Source organism: Carassius gibelio, chromosome A14 (genome assembly GCF_023724105.1).
Source record: "Carassius gibelio isolate Cgi1373 ecotype wild population from Czech Republic chromosome A14, carGib1.2-hapl.c, whole genome shotgun sequence".
NCBI lineage: Eukaryota > Metazoa > Chordata > Actinopteri > Cypriniformes > Cyprinidae > Carassius > Carassius gibelio.
Genome location: NC_068384.1, coordinates 7,480,522 through 7,507,500, shown reverse-complemented (window position 1 = coordinate 7,507,500; position 26,979 = coordinate 7,480,522). Strand labels below are relative to the sequence as shown.

Here is a 26,979-nt window from a genome sequence, read left to right as displayed (position 1 = left end):
TAGTGTCTGTTTAGTCCAGGTTTATTGAATTCCCAGCTGATAAACAGTGTGTTGTTCAGTGTTATTTTTACTGTTTGTTGCTATGACTACACCAGCCTTCTCTGAAACCGCGGGGTTAATGTGGGCTCATCTCTGTTTCGATGGGTTTTGTTTAAAGCGATGCTGCAGATTTGTGTTTTGATGGATTCTCTCGTGCTTAACGTCGTGCCGTGTAGTTACTTACATGTTTGATTACGCTACAGCCAGAAATAGAGGAGCAGGGGGGAAGTCACATGATGTTCAGCAGCAGCTTGTATTATAATTTCATACACTGATGAGATCTGCAGCACATCTCACTCTACTAAGGAGCTTATTATAGTCCTTGCCAGGCTTTTTTTCTTCTCCGCTAATTTCTGCTGATAATTCAGCACGATCTGTTTACGTGCACCTAGCACGACTGCTTTTAGACCTTGTCTGAGACGTTTAAGATTAAAGAAAACACATTTAGAGAATGCAGCTGCTGTCTTGATTGTTATAGTTGCTTACTGAATTATTATTGGTCTTATCTTGCTTGCATTTATTTAACTGCTTACCTAAAGCTTTTAGGTTAATATTTTTCTGTGTTGCATCTGTGGTCCCATATATATATGTGTGTGTGTGTGTGTGTGTGTGTATGTTTGCATAATGACTAATAAAAAAAATTTAATGCCAAGGATCCCCAAATATGATTCCCAGATTATGAAATTGTATTTTTATTATTATTATTTTTTTTAAAGATGGGTCCGTCTGTCTATGTGGTATTATGCATTCTGCATTTTTTCTAAAGCCAAAAGAAATGGTTAAATATAATCTGGAGTCAAATAATACTTTACTTGCAAATTAAAGTCCATTCTTGATTTCAAATTGCATGACAAAAAATGAAGTTAGACATGTTATCTGCTAGATTATTGATTTTAGGTAATGCATTCCCAACTACTTCTTGATTACTTTTGACCTAAATCGTTTATCCTATAGATTTGAATGGGATTGTTGTGCAACATATTGATATGAAGTATTAACAAACAAAAGAGAGAGAGAGAATATATTCCATTGCATGAAGCATGAAGTGCATTAAACATAATATTGCATCATGGTTTCCCAAACTTGTATAGAGAAGGTCAATCAATAAATTACTAATAATTGTCTGCCGTTGTGTGGATAATCATGTAATCCATAAAAAAGCGACTGTAATCTGATAGGAGCATTTTAAAATTTAATATAATGTAATTACATGTACTGAATTTGATTATGTAATCTGTCACGAACCAGCACTAAGAAACTTCGATGTTACTGCATACATTGCTGTGATAGTTTCACCTGTCTGTTAGTCTTTGTTCTTTTATAAATAAAAAAATTCAATTTATTAAACAATATATATGCAGTCATCGCGTATCCCGGTAAACTCATCTTTGATAATCTATTCTTATTTTTTTGCAAAGAAATAATTTATTCATGCTTTAAAATGGCTTGAATATAATTCCACACCCTTGCCTCATATAGTATACGCAGAATCATGAATATGCAAATTAGACCCCGCCCCCACTCATTTGCACCAGTTTAGACTATCTGCACCAATTTCACTCACTTAAAGGTACAGTGCATCCAAAAATTAATATCTTACCATTTGGACACCCCAAAGTCGATCCAAACCTGTTTGAGTTTCTGTATGAGAACCAAACTGCTGCTGGTAGCCATTTACTTCCATCATTTTTTTTTCCAATACTATGTAAGTAAATGGGTACCGTTTACAACATTCTTCAAAACATATTGTTATGTTGTTATTATTTTTGGGTGCACTGTCCCTTTAATTAAAGTACTTAACGCTACACAACTCCAAGTGGCAATATTGTATTAAGGAGATTTTCAAAAATGAAAATTTGGTCATTTATTACTTACCCTCATGTCATTCCAAATCCTTAAGACCTATGTTCATCTTCAGAACACAAATGAATACATTTATGATGAAATCCAAGAGCTTTCTGACCCTGCATAGACGGCAATGAAACGACCACATTAGAGGCACAGAAAGATAGTAAAGGCGTCATTAAAATAGTCCATATGATGAGAATACAAAAAACAACAACAAAAAACTACTATATTCAGTAATTCTTGAATAAACCGTGGTGGCACTCTCATCGTTATTTGTATTTTCTTGTGCAACCTAATTTTTCACTAGAGGGGTCTTTAAGATATTAATTTAATACATGTATTGGTTTAGTACGCATGTAATAAGCAGGATGATGTTTTGCACAAGTTTTCTAGCATCTGCTCATTTGTAAAAATCAAACATGGAATGTTTCCGTAAAAAAGTTGCATCAAATAAACAACATTAAAGTCTAATTTCCAAGCCAATTCTGCAAAGAGGTGCTCGGTTGTAGATTAATTTGAAACACCTGGCGTTTGGAGTCTGTCTGACTTTGCAATAAACTTTGCCACTTAATCACGTCTTCGACATCAACCGTTTATCTCCAAACATGTCATCAACATCCTCATCACGGCACATGCAGTTTTGAGCTTAGATTAAGTGAAGTTAATGTGACAGATTTGGCTCGTGTGATCTGTTAATATATCATCCTGTGATGGGGCGTTAAATCAAACGTGTTTAAGTAGCTGTAAAAAACGCTCCGTTGGGAATAAAGTCTAATCGGGGCAGTCATGCTATCAGCACCCCGGGTGTGACCGCTGCATCTTAAGTCCATCTCTCTAACAACCTACAATATTTTCAGAGGCTTGTGCTTTACCAGTCTTTCGCATGGTTTCATTGTCATGACTGATTAATGAAGTCTTCGGGTCCGCAGCAGCTGTGCTGGTGTTTCTCTTATTTGGAGAGACACTGGGACTACGGCGGCGGTGATGTTAAGTGCTCCGTTATCAGCGTTTTCCATCACAATCTCCTCGCGTCCTCATTTGGCACTTTCCACAAATAGGGACGAGCAGAAACACTTTGGTCCCTCATGACTTATTTAAAGCATTAGAGGAACAAATCCCATGTTTTTTTTTTAAATGGAAAACTAGCTTAGAATAAGAAGTAGCTCGGTTTAATTATAAACATTTTGTACTCAACCCTGTTACCACATGATTTACCCACACACAATGCACGATGAAGGCCAAATAATTAAATTTTCTAAATATCTGCATTGACTGAAGTGTTGACTGCATTCATTAAGCTTGACAGTTCCACCCTGTTACTCAAGTTATTGTAGAAAAACATTAAAAGCCTTGTACATGTGATATTATATAAAGACATGTTATTCAACAATTAGACAACTTGCATTTATGTTCTGCATTTATGTTGTTGGAAACGCATTAAAATTTACGTAATCCGATTAGTTTTTCAAAGAAACTAGTAAAGTAATGCATTACTTTTCAATTTGCAAGAAAATATCTGAGTTACTTTTTCAAATAAGTAAAGCGCGTTGTGTGCGCTGTGTGAACATGATGCTACAGTAGTTCTTCTAGAGTAAATGTGAAAATGTATTTACTCATATCACACAGAAACAGATTCCTCAAAATAAATAAAAACTGTGAAATGGAAACCTGCAATACGATGATCCAATTCAACTATACTAATAAGCAAAAATGACTTTAGATAAACATGACATTTGTGTCGAACTTTCTTCTATATATTGAGAAAAAGTAATGCAAAAGTAACATAAAAAGTATACAGCAAGTTACTTTTTTAGGGAGTGACACAATATTGTAATGAATTACAGTTAAAATACAATCTAGACTCAACATAATTGATTGTAGTGTTAAAAGCATTGATCAAGCTCCCAATTCCACCCTGTTACCCAAGTGTAATTTACATGTTTATCTACTGTTTAATGGTTTTAGACATGATTTTAAATGGATCATACAGATCATACATTTACTATGAATTACTAAAATTAAATTAAGTTAGTTCATACATTAACTAACATTAACTAATGCAACTTTATTGTAAAGTGTTACTGTTAATGGTTAACACCTCCATTCATTGACTATCTGTTTAAAAAGATGCACTAGCCTATTCTTGGAAAGCACCATTTTTTCCTGGAAAACAGTCATGTTTTGTTTTGTGTTCAGTTAATTTTGCTTGACTTCTGTTGTGTGCCGTGGAGATGGATGTGTGCTGAACGTGACGAGTGTTGGATTTGGGTTGTGACAGGCTTCGTGGAGAACTCCCAGCAGCCTCTGCTTCAGTGTCAGCTCAATGGGAGAGACCCGACAAATCACGTCGTGTCATCCTGTCACAATCTCAATATGATCTATCGATCTGGATATCCATCTGAAGAGCTGGCATGCTCCACTTTATCTTTGTATGCTTGTCTCTCAGATCTAGTGTGCTTTTTCTGCTGGCCAAGTCAGTTCATTAGGTTTGATTTGTACTTCTTCCAACATTATGCACCCAAATTATACCTTTAGCAAATTTTGAGCATCCGCTTCTTTTTTACTTCTTGCTAACTGATGCTTCCAATACTATCCCAAATAATTCTTGCAATTTTGACAAAATAGTTGATGTTAACCAGCTAGACCATATTTATGCAGGCATAAAAACATGTACAAAGTAAACATTCATTAAGCATGGCGGTTCCACCCTGTTACGCATGTTATTGTGAGAAAAACAATTAAACAACTGACATTTACATTGGCATTGCTCTAAAGCAAAATAATAAAAAACATGATCTAGACTCCAAATAATCGATTGCAGTGTTGAAAGCATTGATCAAGCACACAATTCCACCCTGCTACACAAATAATTGTAAGAAAAAATCTTCATAAAAATTAATTTATGGGAAGTTTACCAATAAATACAAAATAAAAGACCCAAACTAGCTATCCAGCAGTGAGTGATGGCTTAATGGAAGATAAATTTGCATCCTTGTTTTGGTATATATGATTTTGTTTATTTTTTACATCACTGTAAAAAATAAAATAAAAAAATAAATAATAATAATAATAATTTTACTTTTAAAAAAGGAAATTACTATTTAATTCAATGCTACTTGCGATTTCTTTGTAATTTTTTTTTATTTATTCATAATTTTCTCTACTTCCTTATCTATGCTTCCAATACTATCCCAAATAATTCTTGCAATTTTGACAAAATAGTTGATGTTAACCAGCTAGACCATATTTAAGCATGCATAGATACATGTACAAAGTAAACATTCATTAAGCATGACGGTTCCACCCTGTTACGCATGTTATTGTGAGAAAAACAATTAAACAACTGACATTTACACTGGCATTGCTCTAAAGCAAAATAATAAAAAACATGATCTAGACTCCAAATAATCGATTGCAGTGTTGAAAGCATTGATCAATTCCACCCTACTACAAAAGTTATTGTAAGAAAAAAAATCATCATTAAAATTAATTTATGGGAAGTTTACCGATAAATACAAAATAAAAGACCCAAACTAGATATCCAGCAGTTTCCTCTTACTTTTAAAACAGGAAAATACTATTTAATTCAATGTTACTTGCGATTTCTTTGTAATTTTTTTGACAGAATCTTGTTTATGTTAACCAACTAAACCATAGTGTTGCATCATAAGTTCAGCCTAATTGTTGCATCCTGGTTTGGTATTTTAATTATTTTTTTAAGTGTCTTCTTGCTCAAACCAGTTTTTTCAGTGATTTTTATTGCATCCAAAGACAGCTTCCTCTCGTATCTCAGACTTCTTTAGTTGCCGATTTTTCATGTCACATAAAGAATTCATAACCGATGCGCCCTTAATTAGTACATTTATGCTGCAGATTTAGAGACGTCCTTGATTAAATTAATTTGCACTTGCAAATTTCAGCACTGTTAACGATGATTAAACAGCACAACCTAACAGAGGCTTTTTCACTCTTGCAGAACATCTCTGCTTCTCAAAGCACTTTAAAGGGAGAGTTGCATGTTGATCCTAAGTGTAACTTACTTTCTTCTGTGCAACTTGAAAGAATACTTTCTAAATCATTTTATGCTCGTTTTCTATGCATTGCATTGATTGAAAAAGAACAGCTAGTACGTTTCAAATTTTCATCATATGAAATAATGTAATTATAAAGTTATTTTGTCAATAACCCATTATGTATCAACAGCACCTCTATTTTCATGCATGATTCTAGCAATAAAGAAATGGTGATAAATCCACTTGTTTGCATGTGAGCTCACAGAAGCCTTGTGTTTGCATCTCGGTTTGAGATCCATTGAAGTCGAAGAAGAGTAAACAGAGCCCAAAAAGGCATCTGCTACCATCTGTGACCATAGTAATTATGCTCACATTTGGCACGGAAGCCAAGAGGAAAGTTTCAAGCCCAGGTGTTCCACATTCTGTACACTGGCATCCACACGCCGCTCAGAAAAAAAACGTATATTTAACCTCTTTTCCCAAAAATGTTAACCTAAAGTCAGTTTTTTTTTCTCCAGTTTTTGTCTTTGTGATTAATAACTGTAAAACATCAGCATATGCTATATCTAGTCCTGTTTCACTGCAGTACTTCACTGGAACGCTGTGTTTGAAAAGCTCAGAATGGAGGAATATAATTTGGGATGAATATCATCAAAACTGCGCAAATCATCTTTCTTTATCAAAGGCTTAATTCCTCCAAAATATAAAACTTTATGGATAGTTTACCCAACCTCATGCTGTTCAAAACACGGTCTTTCTTACATGGAGCACAAATGCAGATATTAAGCAGAATATGCATGTTGCTCTTTTCCATACCATGATTAAACTGGTCCACTGGTCTGATTATTACAAATTTTTATAACAAAAAACCCAAAAGTAATATTTTTTTTTATCAACTGTAACACAAGAAAAAGAAAAGTGTGAGCGAATAAATGGGAAAATGTATTCCCATTACTTCATAAATGTAATGTAATATACATGACCATACTTTCATTTAATAGATATTTGTATATAACGCATTCATGTGTTATTAATTTAATGCAAATAAATTAGACAGCGCTAAGCAGAGAGTTGCATTGATTAATAATAAAATAAACTTGATTTAGCTTATATTAGATGTGTATTTTATCTAATTTAACCGTTGCACTTTATACCTGCAAACAGCCGCATACAGACCTCACCTGGGATTAATTAAACTCAATAAAAATGCTGAAGCCTCAAATTATTTTAATCTTGTTTATTTCAGTCAAGCGTCTTTAAGTACTGGAGTGATGTGAATTTACTAGAAGGTGAATTTCCTTCTCCACATCCTGTGACAAACCATAAAAATCTTTATTTCGCCCTTCATTCAAGTGTTCGCTTCATGCATGTGCCTGTGTTCGGTCCAAATCGAACTGTTTCCTCAGTTCACGAGCACTGAATGATTCATTCATCACAGGATCAGAGACACTGCTATTTCGGCTCATTTCCATTCGGAGTGACTGTCAGGCGTCTGAAAGTGAGTTTTGATTGAGTAACTTCTAGATCTGTGCTGCTCGAGCTGTGAACTGATTCATCCAGTTCACTAAAAAGAATCGGTTCAAAAGAATGATTCGTTCGTAAACCTGACATCACTGCGGACCTTTTCTCTGATTCTCTGGATTACAGGTAATAATGTTCGGTTTCTTGCACAGACTGATCATTTCGCTTCATAAGACCTCAGTATATCGTCAGGAGACACTGGTATTTTGTGTTCCTTGAAATGCGTTTTAGCATTCAAAACGACAGAAGCCATTGACTTACATATAATAAACCACCATTGTCCATGAATTCAGCTTCTTCTTCTTCGCTGTTCTGCTAAAGAGATAGAGTCACCTACCTTTGATATCTCGAGAGTGAGTAAATTAATGCCACATTTTTTTATTTATTTTGGGTGAACTGTCCCTTTAAGAGTTTGCTGAAGTGACTCTGACGCTTCTCCTGAGGGAAACCTGCAGCGTCGATGCTCAGCACCATCCTTAACCTCCTCTACGCATAATGACAAATGCTGGAGATGGGAGGATATTATGAGAGTCGGCGGCTGATGATGGACCATCTGCTTGCTCATTAGCTGTTTATGAAGAGTCTTGGTTATCAGTAATTTGGATTATTATCAGCCTAGTCTTATTTTCAGTAACAGAAATGTGGTGCAAAAACTATATTTGTGTACAGGATCTGTCATGGAGATTTTGTGTGTGTGTGTGTGTGTGTGTGTGTTCAGATGTGTTTAGCGTGTGTTTGCTGATGCTGAAGTGAATGTGCACATGCAGGACAGTGTGAGTCGCAGCTGGTTCTTTCATTGGCTTTTGAATCAGAGGGAGGTTTGGTTCTTTAATGCCTGAGAGTAACTTTATCAAGGGTGCTGGGTTTTTTTTGGCACAAGGCGATTGGCAGTTTTAAGAGATCCCTCACAGGTCACTGCTGGAGAAGCACAGAGAGATAAATATGGGGCGAGCATTCCCGAAACAAACCCTTAGATAAAATCAGGGGCATTTCATCCCAGGATGCAAGAGAAAAGTGCATACTTAAAACATGCGGATAAGAAAATAATGGATGGGACAGAATTAAATATATGAGCATTAGACATCAGCTGATGCTTCTCTGTGATTGGCTGATCAGCCTGTCAACATATCGGCCTGAATGTGTCAGACGGGTGGGAATGGATTGGCTAATTAATGAGTAAACATCTCACACACTCGGACATCATCACTTTTGGTCACATCCGAATCAAATGAACTTGTAATGGCTTTAAACACAGAGTGATTTGTGAGCGAGGTGGTTTTTAGTGAGCAATCAGCTGGGTTAAATTAAAAGGTGCATCTGCGATCCTGACACCACCTGCAGAGTTTACACTGGATTTGTTTACTAATGATCTGAAGAAAGATGCTGAATGTTAATAAAAACAGCTCTTTATCTTGATGAGACACTGACATTGGGACAAGAAATTATTAACTAAACATAATTTGCTTCACGTGGTAACATCTAAATCAATGAAATAATTGAAGTAAATGTATTTATTTCAAATTAAATACATTTCCATTTTAAAATTAATATTTACATTTTAATATTTACTGTTTTCATCATTGATTATAATAAGAAATATTTCTTATGCAACAATTTATCATGATAAAATATTTAAAAAATATATTAAGATATAAATAATTCTTTTATAGTATAATAACATTTTATAGTATTACTGTCTTTCTGTATTTCTGATATAAATGCATTCTCGGTGAGCAGATATTTATTTCCAATACATACAAAAAAACAAAAAGCCTTTTGAATGGTATACTGTACATACATTATATACATACATACATTGAATGGTATACACACACATACAAGACGGAAAAAAAGCTAATTGAAATAACATTTTTACAGTGTTTAAAAAGTAATATTAAATACTTAAATATTAATCAGTTTTAAATATTAACATCAGTCATATTAATATTAAATACTGATGTTGTAAACATATAAAAATAGTGATGGTTGCATGTTCATGCATGGCATATTTCTTATTTCATAAAATTGAACCTGACATTAAAACCCAAATGCAGAGAGGGGACAGAGAGGGATAGGAAGAATGTTGTATTTCCCAGAAGTCTTCATGATCTCATCTTCTCCAAATTTCCTCTGTTTTTTTTTTTAGGACTACACCCTGACCATGTATTTCCAGCAGGCTTGGCGAGACAAGCGCTTGTCGTACACAGAGATCCCTCTGAATCTAACCTTGGATAACCGCGTGGCTGACCAGCTGTGGGTGCCTGACACCTACTTCCTCAACGATAAGAAATCCTTCGTTCACGGAGTGACAGTCAAGAACCGAATGATACGCCTGCATCCCGACGGCACGGTGCTCTACGGATTAAGGTGCGTCCTGTGAGGTCCTCGCCATTGTCACTGTCAACCAGTAATCACGTTTGACTCCTCTCATCATTCTGTCCGTGCAAACTATTTGCAAACCACCCACATAACGCGTTCACAATGTGTTCTGCGCCCTGTTTTTATTTTCCCTGGCTGCTGATGCATTATGCCGGTGTAAATGACTCAACATCGCTGTCTATGTTTAGAAGGGATGAAATTGTTGTTGCTAATTCCAAAGCTGCACATTGTGCGTTCTGTTCCTCAGCCTGACAGCAGTGTCCTTATCAGAAGAGTGCTTAAAAATTAAAAATCTGCATTGCAGCAGATAATTCACTGTTATTAAGGCGACCAAAATCAATAAATAGAATTCACAACGCTTCATTATGTAAGTGCCCACTTACATAAGCTATTTTTACATAACAAACTGCATGGAGAAACACTAAATGCACATGATGAAACATTGATGGGAATGTGTGAGAGTGCCGTGACCTGGCCTGCAGAACATTGCTGCTGGGACTGCCAGCGCGCGACTTTGTCAATGGAGACCTTCGCAAGTGAGACAGCGTCTGTGTGTGTGTGTGTGTGTGAGCATGTGTTGAGAAGGCAGTAATAGAGCATCCTCTTTTGTGACATCTGAAATTTAGTGCGATTCTGTGCTCGGTTGCAGTTTGACACAAAAGATTGTAAGAAGGAGATGGGCTTTCTGGGTTTGTAAATGCATATGGGAGTGTGTGTTTCAGATGAGTTGGGGTGTGTGTGTTGTCCGTGTTCCTTGGGTGCCCTGCTACACTAAGCCTGCCAAAGCATGTTCCTCAATTACCAGGAGAAGAAGAAAATAACAGCGCTCTTCTATAGCTGTCTGAGAGAGCCCAGTCTGACAATTTAGCACAGGCAGGTAGATCTGATTATCTTGCTCCTTAAAGACTTCAACCAATAACACAAACACTGGCCAGGAGATAAAAATACACAGGCTTAAATACAATTTCTGAGTCATAATACAATATGAATCATGTTACAGCTTAGCAGTCTGTGTCGTCCTTGTTTTAACAGTCTAATGTCAAAATATTTTCTATTGTTTTGCCAAAGATATTTTCATATTCTTTTAGTTTCACATTGAACTTTCAGTGTCTGTAGCCTTTAAAGTTACAAGAAACTTTCTTATGCATTGTACAGTGTTGATTTAAAATCAGTTGCAGAGTAATTGATCCGCTTAAACACAAAAAAGACTGCCAGAGTGACATTGTAAAATTATATCTGTTTAATTTTAAATGCTAATGAATGAATCAAACAAAACTCTTTTTACTTAGTATTATTCAATCCAGTGATTAGTACTTTCCCAAAAATCTATTGTGTTGACCCTACCCTTACGAAAATGAACCATGGATTTATAAAAGTAAAGCAACCATTTTTTCTTCTTTTTTTTTTGTTTGTTTGGTGGATTTATTACCAATTGTATAATAACAGTTTTATTACAAATACCATTGTTAAACTACTGTTAGTGTAGCAAAACTACGGTTAATTTGTGGTTATGGTTTAACTGTTATAACCATGGTCTTTTGGTTTTATTCAAAACCATGGTTAATTTTCATAAGGGTATTACTTTTGTTTAAACACGACTCTGTTTCCATATGGACTGATAAAAAAAACTTGTATGCCTTCACTCCTGGAAGTTTTGTTGTAACTTTAGCCAATGAGTATAGTTTTTGCAGTGATCAGCTTATTGTGTTATGATGTGTCCCATTTATAGCATTTTAGTACACAGCATAACTCACTAAGCACACACTATGAGGTGTTCAGCAAGGCTATGTACTAGGCCCAATTAAGAAGCGTTACAGTGCAGTTAGGGCCACCTCTGTCTAAATGCAGCTGACTAATTTAGGACAAAATAGACTTAAGCAAATCTAAATTGCTACACATAGTGACTGAGAAAGGAAGATGTCTTCTGTTTACCTTCTCATTTACAGTGGATGAGCCACACAATAAAATGGAGACATCATCATTAATTCGCATTTACAGAAAAGGTTGCCTATTATATGGAGGTGAAGTGCATTGTTGTTATTTTTTTCCCAGTGACTTGAAGATGTCTAAGGACAGAATAGGACAGCTTCTATTTATAACAGGCATTATTTTAGTTTGTGTAATCACGCATAACTGTGCCATCTTTCTGTGTTAAGGTAGGTGAATATACCAGCAGCAACAGGAAAACTCAGATAGGATTTCCTTCACTGCAAGGAAAATTGCTGAACTGGTAGCAGATTTCAATACCATGTCCTTCTCTCACACTTTTATGTCTGATTCTGTCAATAGTGGCCTCGCAGAAACACAAAAAGAAATCTATATTAAAGTAAAATAAAAGTAAATGCTCTGATCTTTATGTCACGTGTCCTTGCTCTGCCTCCCTATACTTTTTTTTGCATTTGACACACGCTTTTATCCAAAGCTATTTATATTGCATTCAAAACACTTTTTTTTTTTCAGTTCATGCATTTCCTGGGAATCCAACCCATGACCTTGCTATTTTTAATGCTGTGCTTTACACTTTCTTAATGCACATTCCTAGTCTGTATATGCACATTCATTTAATGTACTTTTTTTTTGCATTTGGAACATGTTTTTATCGAAAGCAACTTATATTGCATTCAAAGTACACATTTTATCAGTTCATGCATTTCCCAGGAATCAAACCCAATGGCCCTGGTATCTTTAATGCTAAACTCAACTTAAGACATCTTTTAAAAGAAGACATTTGGCTGAAGATTATGATTGAATCACATTCCAGTAAAATCATATTCCAGTAGTTTTATTTGCAAAATCCTTGATCCAAGTCAGGACTACCATTTTGGCTGCTGTGTTTCCATCTCGTCCCGTCGCCACCATCATAATGTAATTTAGTCAGACCCCTGCATGGTGTGCTTCAGCACAAGCCTTAGTAAACAAGGTCGTTTGGAATAAAGGTACACATGCTGCCTTGGGGTCTGTACCCAAGCCTTACATGAACCTGTGCGGTGCGCGGGGAAACCGTAGCGCTGCGGCCCACCAGTGATAGATGGATAGATGAAGTCCAGTGTGTTGATAAAGAGATCGCTCTTGAATGCATGTGGATGAGAAGACCTCGGCGTTGGTGGGTTTCAATGCAGGGAAGTAGCAGTCTAGCAGCACTAGAGAGTAAACAGCTCTGACTTTTATTCCTCAGACCCTTTTCAAGCTGATACAAGCTGCCAGAGGCGTTAAGCGGCACTAAACCAGCGAGGGTCAGGCCTAGCTTCCTTCTACTCTTAATATATTGAGCCAAGCCCTCTTCAAGCGGATACAAATCAAGCAGTAAGCAGCAGGTCACAGTGAGACGGAGAGCAGAGGAATAGAGAGACTGGGGCAAAATCTGTTTACGCTTTCTTCCTAACTGCTACAAATACACCTACCATCTTTTAGTACAATGAACATATGTTTTCAGCAATATATATGATAATATCACTTTGAATAGAAATTAGTGTTTGGAGTGGTTGGGGGCAATAATAACACCTGACAAATAAATCATATTAGCCCCCTCTGATGAAAAAACACATCTAGGTTATAATGTCATTGTTCCTTTGCGTTTTACTTTATATCGTACTAATTCTTCTTTTTTCTCTCAGGAATAATGTAAGTTTAAAGGAAAAGTCTTGCACTTAAATTATAACTGTGCAAAGCAAGTCCACAACTAGACAAAATTATTGATGAAATTAAATAGTGTTCATTATTACCATTATATGATTCCAAAGCATCAAAACTTTAAACAGAAAGTATACCTTATTATATATTTCCTTCAAACTGAATATATATGCACATAAATAAGTCTCTTCAGGTCATCACGGCGGCATTTATTTGATCAAAACTACAGTAAAAACAGTGAAATATTTTTACAATTTAAAATACGTTTTTTCTGTATGAATATCTGTTAAAATGTAATTTATTCCTGTGATCAAATCTGTATTTTCAGCATCATTCCTCCAGTCTTCAGTGTCACATGATCTTCAGAAATCAGAATAATATTTGCTGCTAAAGAAACATGTTTGATTCACAGATGAATAGAAAGTTCAAAAGAACACACACCATTTATTTGTAGCATTATAAATGCCATTACTGTCACTTCATGCTTAATGCATCCTTGATGAATAAAACATAAATTTAAAAAATGACCCCAGACTTTTGAACAGTAATGTCTAATCAATTGTTCTTAGATGGAAAACTGAACTGAGCGTGTGCTGAATAAATGTCATCATTCAAGCTTATTGATGATTCAACTTAGTGTCATAAATGGACCCCATGCCAACACAGAGAAAAATAACGTCTTGTATGTAGTGAAAGAAAGATGGACTATGGAGAATGAGAAGAAGAGAGGGTTTAGAGATGGTAAGAAGGGATGGAGGAATCAAGAGAGAAAGAGAAAGACGCTGATCAACTCCACCTCAAATGCTTTCCAATGACACGCTTCCAGAAACACCAAAGCTCAATGGATAGATGGACCAATGACTCTCATCCATCCATCTCTTAGACACCCAAATGCACTGAGACTTTTGCTGATGATGTAGTGACCTATAAATAGCCTGTTATTTTTACCTCTGCCGTCTTGGCCTGATTTCCTGATTTCCCAGAGCTCCCAGTTCTTCCAGTGCTTCCCGTGGAACTGTGATTGTGGGACGATGCAGTAGGAACCTCAGGAGTATTGATGTTTTTAGGATGCTGATTTATGACCGGGAACAAAGAGAAAAAACAGAACTCTATACGGTAAAAATTGCAACCCACAAAAATCCCAAAATTGCTGCTTTACATTAAAACAAAAAGAGCAGAATTTTTTTGGAACAGATTATTTTATTTTATTTTTTTGTTCCATTATATTATATTATGTCTTTAACGTCTTGCTTAATCAATTTAATGCAGCCTTGATACATAAAAATATAAATTTCTTTCACGTGTGAATGACCCCAAATGTTGTCTTGGTGAACAAAGAAAGAGATGAGGCTTGTTCTCCATAATAAACCATAACCTACATGGAAAAAAATAGCAAAAATATGAAACATAAGTTTAAATGTTTAAGTTGTTCTAAACTCAGAACATGCAGTCACAAGATCTACATTTATATATATATATATATATACAAAACTGAGTAGAACTGGGTAGAAGTATAAAATTATTTATTAAAATAAAAAGCATGTAATGTTTCACAGTTTTAACAAAAATATTGTTTATCTCAACTGTGTTCAACATTGCTAATAATCAGAAATGTTTCTTGAGCAGAAAATTATCATATTTTCATGATTTCTGAAGATCATGTGACTCTGGAGGAATGATGCTGAGAATACAGCTGTGCATCACAGAAATAAATTACACTTTACAATGTATTCACATAGAAAACAAGCGGTTTTAATTATAATAATACAGTATTTCACAATATTACTGTATTATTGATCATTTGATTGAAATTGAAATCCATAAAAAAAAGAAGAAGAAGAAAAAGTAAAAGGAGGTGAAGTTGCACTCAAGTCCATTGGAGACTTCAAGCAAAAGGATTTTGAATTGAGTTGTGTGCTAAATTATTAAATATAAGTAGTTCTTCAGATGAAGTTTTAACAACCCACACAAAGTTCAGACGCATCTATTAAACTGTAGCTTCTAGACCTGGTTTTCATTTTTTGTGAGAATGGCTTTTTGGGTCCGACTCAGAGGATTGTATTTCTTCAGGTAACAAGGACGTTGGTTGTCCACTCAAGATTGTGTTAAAATTAATACTCGCTCATTATACTATGTACTTACATTTGGCAGACACTTTTATCAAAAGCTACTTGCATTGCATGGAACGTACACAATTTATCAGCTAATGCACTGCCTGGGATTCAAACCCATGACCTTGGTGTAGCTGACGCTGTCCTCCACTGTTTGAGCATCGGGAACGTATTTTAAAGACAGATCTGCAGCCCGTTTGTATGTGTGGATGTGAGCGTGCTTCGCTGCTGTAGATGAGGGAGGAGGGCTGCTCTTGTCCTTGAGAAGCGTCAGTAATCTCCACAGTCCTCTGTCTCTGCTCTGCATTCAGGATCACCACCACTGCGGCCTGTATGATGGACCTGAGGCGATACCCGCTGGATGAGCAGAACTGCACGCTGGAGATCGAGAGCTGTAAGTGCTGCACCTTTTGTCCTTCTTGACCCAGCTCAGATTCACAGCACCAGATCTATGCATCTGTTTTTCATGAATACCCTCACTAGAGGTCATCTGATATTGTTTTTTGGACCGATATCTCTTGCAATTATTTTTATGATAACTAGTGGTCAACCGATATTGATTTTCTTTTTGACACCCGATACCGATAACTTGGAAAGCAGGGTGTCTGATGGCCGATATAAAGCCGATATAATTGTATTTATTTTAAGTAATATTTAAGAAATCATTTGAAAATGGATAAAAATATATATAAAATATTGTAAAATAAGCATACTTATACAATTGATGACAAAGTTTTTTTTCCACAAAGAAGTAAATATTTAATAAAAAAATAAAATATATAGACGAACATGGTTACCAAAAGGGCACACAGTATTCTGTGAAGTTTGTGTGCATTGGGAATCATATTTTTCAAATAAAGCCAAGGTAAAACTCATCTTACATACAGCACACAGAGAAAATGACATGATTATGAGAGTGGGCAAATGCATAGCATATTATCCACAGCATAATTTGTGGTCACATGTACACTTCACAGGATCGACTAAGTTTGCAAGGTTTGTGAATTTCAATTCTCATTAGCCATATAAAACAAAACTACGAGGACAGCAAACAAGGGGGAGAATGTGAGCAACGTGTGCTCAGGCGCTGATGGTCTTAGCACTGTAAAATAAAGGTCCCATCATGAATGCATTGGATAAAAAGAAAAAATGATCGGCCAATGCCGACGTTTAAAAAATTCCAAATATCGGCCGATATATCGGCTTTGGTGATGTATCGGTTGACCACTAATGATAACTAATAGGCAGAATTATTTTATTTTATTAAAAAAAAAAAACATAATGAAAAAATAATTACATTCATTATCATTATTAAAAGCAATAAAATATGCAATGTATAATATGCATTAATAATAGTAATTATTATGATTACTACTAATAATAGGAAATAGTAATGATAATAGAAATTTATAAATAGTGTATTGTTATAATATGTATATTTACAACAACAACAAAACCAATAATCATTATAATTATAATATAAAAATTGTTATTTTTATTATTTACTGATAACCAGTATGTAGAATTTTTTTTATTGTACTTTATTTTATTTAACATTTTATAAAAAAATATTGAAAGCAATAAATTATGTTTTAATAACAATAATAATTGCATATTATAATTATTTATTTATTTTAATATATTTAAGCCAAATTAAAAATAGTAATAATAATAATAAATAACCAGTATGCAGAAGGCCTTTTATTTAAGTTTGTTTTATCGAAACATAATATTGAAAAATACTATTAAAAACCATAAAATTTGTATAATAATATTGTATATTATCTAATTTCATGTTTATGTTAGGCTGTAACTATTTTACATTAAGCCTAAAATGCTGTGCATTTCACATTTGAGAGTGAATGAATGTCTAGTAAACAGCTGAATAATTTACATAAGCAATGCATTAAGAAAGTCACTCTACCTGAACAGTCTTTTTTCTTGTTGAACACACAGTGCTTTAATAGTGTTTTAGGGGTCTGTTCTGTAGAAACACACCAAATGCTGGCATTGATCTGTAAACCGATATTACAGAACCGATTAAATAGAAAAGTATGTTAGAAACATAGGCTCAAGCGTTTATTGGTTATCTGTTACCCCGACCGGTCTAATGATCTGTTTTTCAGCTGTGTCCTGACAGCAGTGCTAAATTATGCATTTAAAGCTATAACAACAGCTAATCATCTCCCTCTTTATTAAGATGAATGGGCTTTCTATTTGTCATTATTGCCTGTAATTGTGTGTAACACAATTTTTCTTGTAATAAAAATTGAAAGCCACAGGAGAAGAATGCGAGGTCTTCTCAGTGTTTTATCTTTGTCCCTGGAGTGCTGGATTACAGCGCTGTGATGTGATGCTCCACACAGGCTCTGTTTGATCATTAAGTTGCCAGAAGCGTTAAGCAGCACAGAAACACTGAGGGTCAGGCCTGACTTCCTTCAGCTACCAATAAACTGCGCTGTTTTCTCTTTCTCCTTCGTTCACTCGCTCCAGCCCTCCATTTCTAGCTCTTTTCCTTCTCCTTTCACTTATTCCCTCTCAGAGTTACTCTAGTTAACTCAAACTAAAACCATAAAAAACATTTTCGTTTTTGAAATAAAATATAATAAACTCACCTTATTTTTATTTCATCTAGTTGCTTAAGCAACTTGAAATGCTAACTTGATATAGTGAAATAACTGAAATAAAACTGAATAAAAATATATAGACTTATTAAAAAAACAACTAATAAAATAAATAAATAATAAATAACAATTAATAACATATTACAATAAACAACACTATTACTAAAACTAAATCTAAAATTAAAATAAAAGCAAAAAATAAAAGCAAATTCAAAATATTAATAAAATCTAATAGTATCTTAGTGAAAAATGTCACTGTTTTCTGAAAAGTGTTGCAAAATTCAGAATTTAAGAACTGACTCTCTTTTATTTCAGAAGTGTAAATTTAAATCGAATTGGCAACATCAGGGTTGCCAGGTCTGCGTAACAAAAACAGCCCAAACACATTCTGGTGAAAATTGGCAAAAATCACTCCAAAATTGCATTTGCATTCTAAAAAAATAACCTGTGTATAAAAGAAGCCCAATTCAGTGGGAAATCCGTGGACTTTGCAACACTGGGCCACATGCCCCACAGGATGTTGCATTGAAAGTTATGTGAAATTATATCAGTAAAAACATAAATTGCATCAGTAATTTAGAGAACATTTCTTATACAGTGTTAACAATATTTTAGCTCAAATATTTAGACATCACACCCAACTTTAACATAAAAAACATGCCAAAACAACAGCCTAAAACAATACAGCCATCAAAAAAGATGTACATTTTCCCATAAAGCATCACAAAATGGTTATTATTGCCAGATTTTTTTTATTTCATTTTTTTTGCAAAATATGAATCAAATTATTTGATATAGAGAGAAAGAGAGAGACAGAATATATATATATATTAAATAAACAAAAGAGCATTCTTCCACAATGCCAATTAATTACAATTAATAATTACAATTAATGTAATTTATTAAATAAATTATGTAATATACAGTCTTGTTCAAAATAATAGCAGTACAATGTGACTAACCAGAATAATCAAGGTTTTTCGTATATTTTTTTATTGCTACGTGGCAAACAAGTTACCAGTAGGTTCAGTAGATTCTCAGAAAACAAATGAGACCCAGCATTCATGATATGCACGCTCTTAAGGCTGTGCAATTGGGCAATTAGTTGAATTAGTTGAAAGGTGTGTGTTCAAAAGAATAGCAGTGTGGCATTCAATCACTGAGGTCATCAATTTTGTGAAGAAACAGGTGTGAATCAGGTGGCCCCTATTTAAGGATGAAGCCAACACTTGTTGAACATGCATTTGAAAGCTGAGGAAAATGGGTCGTTCAAGACATTGTTCAGAAGAACAGCGTACTTTGATTAAAAAGTTGATTAGAGAGGGGAAAACCTATAAAGAGGTGCAAAAAATGATAGGCTGTTCAGCTAAAATGATCTCCAATGCCTTAAAATGGAGAGCAAAACCAGAGAGACGTGGAAGAAAACGGAAGACAACCATCAAAATGGATAGAAGAATAACCAGAATGGCAAAGGCTCAGCCAATGATCACCTCCAGGATGATCAAAGACAGTCTGGAGTTACCTGTAAGTACTGTGACAGTTAGAAGACGTCTGTGTGAAGCTAATCTATTTTCAAGAATCCCCCGCAAAGTCCCTCTGTTAAAAAAAAGGCATGTGCAGAAGAGGTTACAATTTGCCAAAGAACACATCAACTGGCCTAAAGAGAAATGGAGGAACATTTTGTGGACTGATGAGAGTAAAATTGTTCTTTTTGGGTCCAAGGGCCACCGGCAGTTTGTGAGACGACCCCCAAACTCTGAATTCAAGCCACAGTACACAGTGAAGACAGTGAAGCATGGAGGTGCAAGCATCATGATATGGGCATGTTTCTCCTACTATGGTGTTGGGCCTATTTATCGCATACCAGGGATCATGGATCAGTTTGCATATGTTAAAATACTTGAAGAGGTCATGTTGCCCTATGCTGAAGAGGACATGCCCTTGAAATGGTTGTTTCAACAAGACAATGACCCAAAACACACTAGTAAACGGGCAAAGTCTTGGTTCCAAACCAACAAAATTAATGTTATGGAGTGGCCAGCCCAATCTCCAGACCTTAATCCAATTGAGAACTTGTGGGGTGATATCAAAAATGCTGTTTCTGAAGCAAAACCAAGAAATGTGAATGAATTGTGGAATGTTGTTAAAGAATCATGGAGTGGAATAACAGCTGAGAGGTGCCACAAGTTGGTTGACTCCATGCCACACAGATGTCAAGCAGTTTTAAAAAACTGTGGTCATACAACTAAATATTAGTTTAGTGATTCACAGGATTGCTAAATCCCAGAAAAAAAAAATGTTTGTACAAAATAGTTTTGAGTTTGTACAGTCAAAGGTAGACACTGCTATTTTTTTGAACACACCCCTTTCAACTAATTGCCCAATTGCACAGCCTTAAGAGCGTGCATATCATGAATGCTGGGTCTCATTTGTTTTCTGACAATCTACTGAACCTACTGGTAACTTGTTTGCCACGTAGCAATAAAAAATATACTAAAAACCTTGATTATTCTGGTTAGTCACATTGTACTGCTATTATTTTGAACAAGACTGTAAATATATAAAAAATAAAAACAAAATGTATATACATTTAATCCAAATTTATCTAGGTAGAATTTCACATATTGATTCATTAATACCAGCAAATGTTTCTAAAAGTGTCTCATATGTTGCTGATGAAAAATAGAATGCATTTTTAAATATTCAAATTCAAATTGAATTCCGCTGGCGTTCACTTGGCAACCGTTCTCTCCCACACACCATTTCACACACACCACTGCGTGTATTTCCCGTAATGATGTCAGTGCAGAAGTGTCCAGAAGTGTTTTCATGCGAGCTAATGACACACAAGCTTAAGCCTCCTCTTTCCTGATCAACTTGATTCTTGGTGCATTCTAACAGCAGAAGCTCTCGGCTTGAGTCGCTCTCCTCTGATGTGGATTCCTTTTCCTCTGGTTTCTCTCAGGGCCCCGAGGGAATAATGGAGCTGTGGCAGTAAATGTGATCTGTTGACAGTAATCAGCCATTCAGTTGACAGAATCAGACGCGCTGGCACAGAGATAATAGATTTAATGGAAGTGAAACACCAGTCCAACAGTAGTTTTCTCTCGAGTCCTCGTCTCCCTCTCTCTCTCTCTCTCTCACTCTCGTGCTTCTCACTTTCGTCTGCTCTCCGTTTAAAAGGCTTCTCAGACACCAGGGTGAACGCGACACAACCTTACGAGGTGATGGTCTCCAAACGCTCCCACGCTAGGAAGACACATCTGTCACAAGGCTCAAGCTCTTGTCGTATTTACCTCACGTTGCACCATTATACCCAATGAGAAAGCAGGATTTGTTATCTTTGTATTAATGCTTTATGAGATATACAGCTTTGCTGGGCTTTTTAAGTCTGTACCTGGTTGCTAAGTCATGCACAGATAACTCCCTGGAATATGAAGAAATCAGAAGCTCACCGTTAATTATTCAATACATTAAATAGGTCACTGGTTCTCATTATAAGTTGCACAAACTGGTGCAGATTGAGAAGGAACCTCAGTGAGGAACGGAGAACAAGCAAACACACAGATTAATGATCACTTGTTTTGATATCGAAATATCAAATATCGTCAATATTTACACTGCACTTTCAATTAATAAGTGCACTTAGGGATCCTGTTGGTATATGTAAACTATTCATAACACGAATCCCACGCTTTTTGTTGGATATTTTAGATTAACTGTTTTCTAAAAATATAGCCTGGCATGAAACAGAGCTGGTTTCAAGAGTCTGTTCCCCCTTAAAATTTAATTTTAATAATTTCCCACCTTACAGGCTGACTTTCTTGAATTGAAAGTTTAAGTCATGTTACTGCCAGGGCTCCTTAGTAGAGTTTAGTAGAGATGCTATGACATGTTCCCACCAAAATCCTGAGACCGAAATGAAAAACCGTTAAAACAACTAATATTTCATTATTTGAAATAAAAAAAAATTATTAACTGAAAAAAATGCAAATAAAATGATATTTTTTTTTATTATAAAATAATAATGATAAGTCATTTTGAGTTTAATTTCTTATTTAAATTTAGTTTAACTAAATGTACAAAAAACTTATAATATATATATATATATATATATATATATATATATATATAATACAAATTTATTTTATCTACTAAATGTAAAACTACTATATATAACTACTAAAGAAAAAACAAAATTTAAGAAAAACTTTAAAATAAAAAAACTAAAATTTCAGAAAAAACTATTATTCAAAATATTAATAAAAACTATATTAATATCTGTATGATACTAAAATAACACTGGCTACTGCATGATCAAAGTAACATAATTAGTATTTTTTTTTTTACACATAAACAACTTTATTCCATATTCTTATTGATTGAATTTATCCATCTCAAACTTCAACCCTGTTACCCAAAATATTGTAGGCAAAGAAGAAATATGTATCTATAATTTCTGGGAAATACAAAAATAACGTAATAAAGTAAAAATAAAATAAAAACTTTCTTGCTCCCACCTATTGAGTGATGTATTTAAATATATACATTTTTGTCTATTTATTTCTAAAATGTTTTTAACTGTCACACATTTTGGTGACAGGGTTGAAAACAAATCTAACCTCGTATCAGATTAATAGAAAACACATTTTTTAATAATATAAAAACTATAAATGGACCTCCTGAGGATGATGAACACTAGCTCATGATCATTTTTAACCCTTTCAGGCCTGTTTTGTTTAAGTCCCGTAAAGCTGGGTTGCAGGAGGAAGAAAAACACAACGCCAGTCTTCATGCAGAGCTGATTTTCTCCTCTGTTGTCCTCATATGCTCAGAGATGCATTCAGATGTGAGTTTGTTTTAACACACGTGTGTTTCGATCCTCCAGATGGATACACCACAGATGATATTGAGTTTTACTGGCGAGGTGGAGAAGGGGCCGTCACGGGGGTGGAGAGGATCGAACTGCCTCAGTTCTCCATCGTGGACTACAAACTCATCTCCAAGAACGTGGTTTTCTCCACAGGTTGAGTTTATTCTCCTTTGTGTGTGTTGTACAGTTGAGACCATGAGTCAGATCTGTTCAGAAGTATAGTTTGATCTCGGGGTGGGCGGTAGGACCAGAATATTATATCACCATACGAGCCGTTTCATCATCAAACTGATTTCATTTTACTATAATTTTACTATAAAAAAGGGAATTTTTGAAAGTACAAAAACACAAAGATCAGTGCTTACAGAATATAATCCAATTGCTGATTCCAAATTACGTGACAAAAACTGTAGTTAGTAGCGTTACATTAAATATTTTTCGATATTACTTTGGACCAAACTGTTTTATCACATTGGTTTAAATAGGATAATCGTGTACCATATTGATATAAAAATACAAAGAGAAAGAAAATATATTCCATTAGTTGGTATGAAGAACATGAAGTGCATTAAACATTACATCAAGGTTTCACAAACTAGAAGATGCAGGGGTTCACAAATTTAGGCGTGAGAATGGCTAATTAATGGCTAATTAATTAAATCATAAAACTGTCAAATTAAATTAAATAATTTTTAAATAACGTCAATCAACTTTGTTTTTTTTTTGCATGTCATGCGATCATTTACCATCATATCAGAGACCCGCGAGCATGCAAATGTGTTGCTTTTAATTATTAATTTAGTACCTTAAAATCTAAGGGGCTGGGAATCATTGCATTACATGTAATCCACAAAAATACTGAAATGCTGCGGTGCAGACGTTATTGCATGCATATATAGTTACAGTGTCCTTTTGCTAAACCTTGGAGCGATGTATGCGGTGAGTAAGCATGTGAGTAAGTGCACATAATTTGTGTTTTTCTCCAGTCGTATTATCATCACTGGTCTGCCTTTCAGGAACAGATAAAGTCAGGCAGTCTGGCTGTCTGACTCTACCCACACTCTCAGACACGCCGTTTATTATTGTGACCTGTTCTGCCACCAAATATATATCTGAGGTGGCCTGCGTGTTTACCAGAGATGGAGCAATGCATTAAATGATCAGCAATCTGCAATACAAGAAAAAGACTGACGCTAAAAACTGTTTATTGATAATCAGTTAGGTACACTACAGTTTTTAATTGCATTAAATTGATTAAAGGATGCATTAAATTGATAATAAGTGACAGTAAAGACATCTGTGACTCTAGAGCAGAAAAGCAGTCTCTGGGGTATATTTGTAGCAATAGCCAAAAATACATTGTATGGGTCAAAATTATAGATTTTTCTTTTATACCAAAAATCATTAGGATATTAAGTAAAGGTCAATGTTCCATGAAGATATTTTGATATAGATATTTTACCAATGTAAATATATCGGAACTTTATTTTTTATTAGTAATATGCACTGCGAAGACTTCATTTGGGCAACATTTAGATTTTGTTGTACCCTCAGATTTTCCAGATTTTCAAATAGTTGTATATTGGCCAAATATTTTCCTATCATAACAAACCATACATCAATGTAAAGCTAAATATAAAAAAATAACTTATGACTTGGTTTGTGGTCCAGGGTCACATTTATTACTTTACAAATGATTTCTATTCCAAAAAAAAAAAAAAAGTTCAACTTTTCAAAGAAACCTGAAAGAAATTATGTAACACAAAAATATGAAGCAGCACGACAGTTTTCAATACTGCAGCAGCAAATCAGCATATTTTCATGATTTCTGTAGGATCACGTGACACTGAAGACTGGAGTAAAGATGCTGAAAATGCAGCTGCGCATCACAGGAATAAATTACAGATATTTATGCAGATATTCACACAGAAAACAGCTATTTTGAATTGCATAATATTTGAGCAGAAAATGCTTCTGTTAAACGACCCAAAACGTTCTGTGGTACGACTACTGTTTCCTACATGGTGACCCCTAGATGTTACCAGAAAGCATTGATTAAACTGTCTTTCTTTTTCTTTTTTGGACCAGGTTCTTATCCACGTTTGTCTCTGAGCTTCAAACTCAAGAGGAACATCGGTTACTTCATCCTGCAGACCTACATGCCCTCGATCCTAATCACCATCCTGTCCTGGGTATCCTTCTGGATCAACTACGATGCTTCTGCTGCCCGTGTGGCTTTAGGTGGGACATCTGATGGTGTGATGTGTGTTATCGTTGGTTTGCTGAGCTTATGATGAACACTTTATACTGTAGCTCTGTTTTGTGTGCTCAGGGATCAGCTGAGTGATTTCTGGTACTCGTTTTATAGGCTCTTTTCTGTTTGCCTCAATGCAGTTGAGTAATACAGCAGTGACTGTGATTTTACCAAGATGTGTTCCTGTATCAACATCCTTGTTGGTCCAGGAACAACACTCCTATATTGTGATGGCATAATTTTGTTGTCTGACCTGGAAGTCAAAAACCCAATGGGAATACTAATTCCTGCAGCACTCCATTTATAGTCCGATTTTGAGATATTCCTACTCAATATCTCAGATTTTCCACTGTACATGTGTTTCTTTGCTCCAAATTTGGAAGATGACGTATAGAGAAACAAGAAGTCAGCACTACGATTAGCTTTGGAGGTGTTCAGAGTCTCCTGCCAACCAAATTGCAGAGAATAAGTGGTGATACGCATTCATTTTGCAGGTGTAAGAGTTTCAACAGGTTTTTCCTCAACAAATGCTTGATAAATGGGTTATATTTTACAATGCTGGCGCTTCAACTCATTGATTCATTGCATTTGCTCAAAGGTGATTACATCCCCCAGGTGTCATCATGTTTATAAGACATCACATGTTTCCAAGTTGGAAGTCCAATAGTCTCGCTTAGCCAGACTTTTGATTCAGGTCATGGGGTTTGGGGTCTGAAGCCAGTTGGCCAAGGACAGCCCACTTTAGTAGGAAGGTGTATTTGTAATGTGTTGAATTAAAGTTGCTGAATAAAAGATGCTTTCAGAGCATGACGTCATATCACCAGTGTTGACCTTTTCTAAATATGCCAAATGCATCAGGAGCTTCCCTGTTGAAAAATCCAGCATATGCTGATTAGGTATGTTTTGAAGCATGGCAGCTGGTTTGAGCTGGATTAAGCTGGTCCTGAGCTGGTTATAAGCTGGTTTGATCTGGTCCTGAACTGGTTATAAGCTGGTTTGAGATGGTTTAAGCTGGTCCTAAACTGGTTATATACTGGTTTGAGCTGGTTATAAACTAGCCCTGAGCTGGTTATAAACTGGTTATGAGCTGGTTTAAGCTGCTCCTAAAATGGTTATATACTGGTTTGAGCAGGTTATAAGCTAGTCCTGAGCTGGTTGTAAACTGGTTATGAGCTGGTTTAAGCTGGTCCTAAACTGGTTATATACTCGTTTGAGCTGGTTTAAGCTGGTCCTGAGCTGGTTTAAGCTGGTCCTGAGCTGGTTATATACTGGTTTGAGCAGGTTATAAGCTAGTCCTGAGCTTGTTGTAAACTGGTTATGAGCTGGTTTAAGCTGGTCCTGAGCTGGTTATATACTGGTTTGAGCTGGTTATAAATTAGCCCTGAGCTGGTTATAAACTGGTTATGAGCTGGTTTAAGCTGGTCCTGAGCTGGTTATATACTGGTTTGAGCAGGTTATAAGCTAGTCCTGAGCTTGTTGTAAACTGGTTATGAGCTGGTTTAAGCTGGTCTTAAACTGGTTATATACCGGTTTGAGTTGGTTATAAGCTAGTCCTGAGCTGGTTATAAACTAGTTATGAACTGGTTTAAGCTGGTTCTAAACTGGTTATATACTCGTTTGAGCTGGTTTAAGATGGTCCTGAGCTGGTTTAAGATGGTCCTAAACTGGTTATATACTCGTTTGAGCT

The 26,979-nt window shown here is 35.3% G+C and overlaps 1 protein-coding gene across 2 annotated transcripts in view; it reads left to right on the top strand.

The window, feature by feature from the left end:
* The window catches only part of gabrb2a (gamma-aminobutyric acid type A receptor subunit beta2a), a 37,510-nt gene that overhangs the window by 4,646 nt on the left and 5,885 nt on the right, over nucleotides 1-26,979 (top strand). For both annotated transcript variants that reach the window (XM_052614948.1, XM_052614947.1), the window contains exons 4-7: nucleotides 9,568-9,788; nucleotides 15,853-15,935; nucleotides 23,054-23,191; nucleotides 25,127-25,279. In XM_052614948.1, coding sequence (XP_052470908.1) covers nucleotides 9,568-9,788; nucleotides 15,853-15,935; nucleotides 23,054-23,191; nucleotides 25,127-25,279 — 595 coding nt within the window. The remainder of the gene's footprint in view (nucleotides 1-9,567; nucleotides 9,789-15,852; nucleotides 15,936-23,053; nucleotides 23,192-25,126; nucleotides 25,280-26,979) is intronic.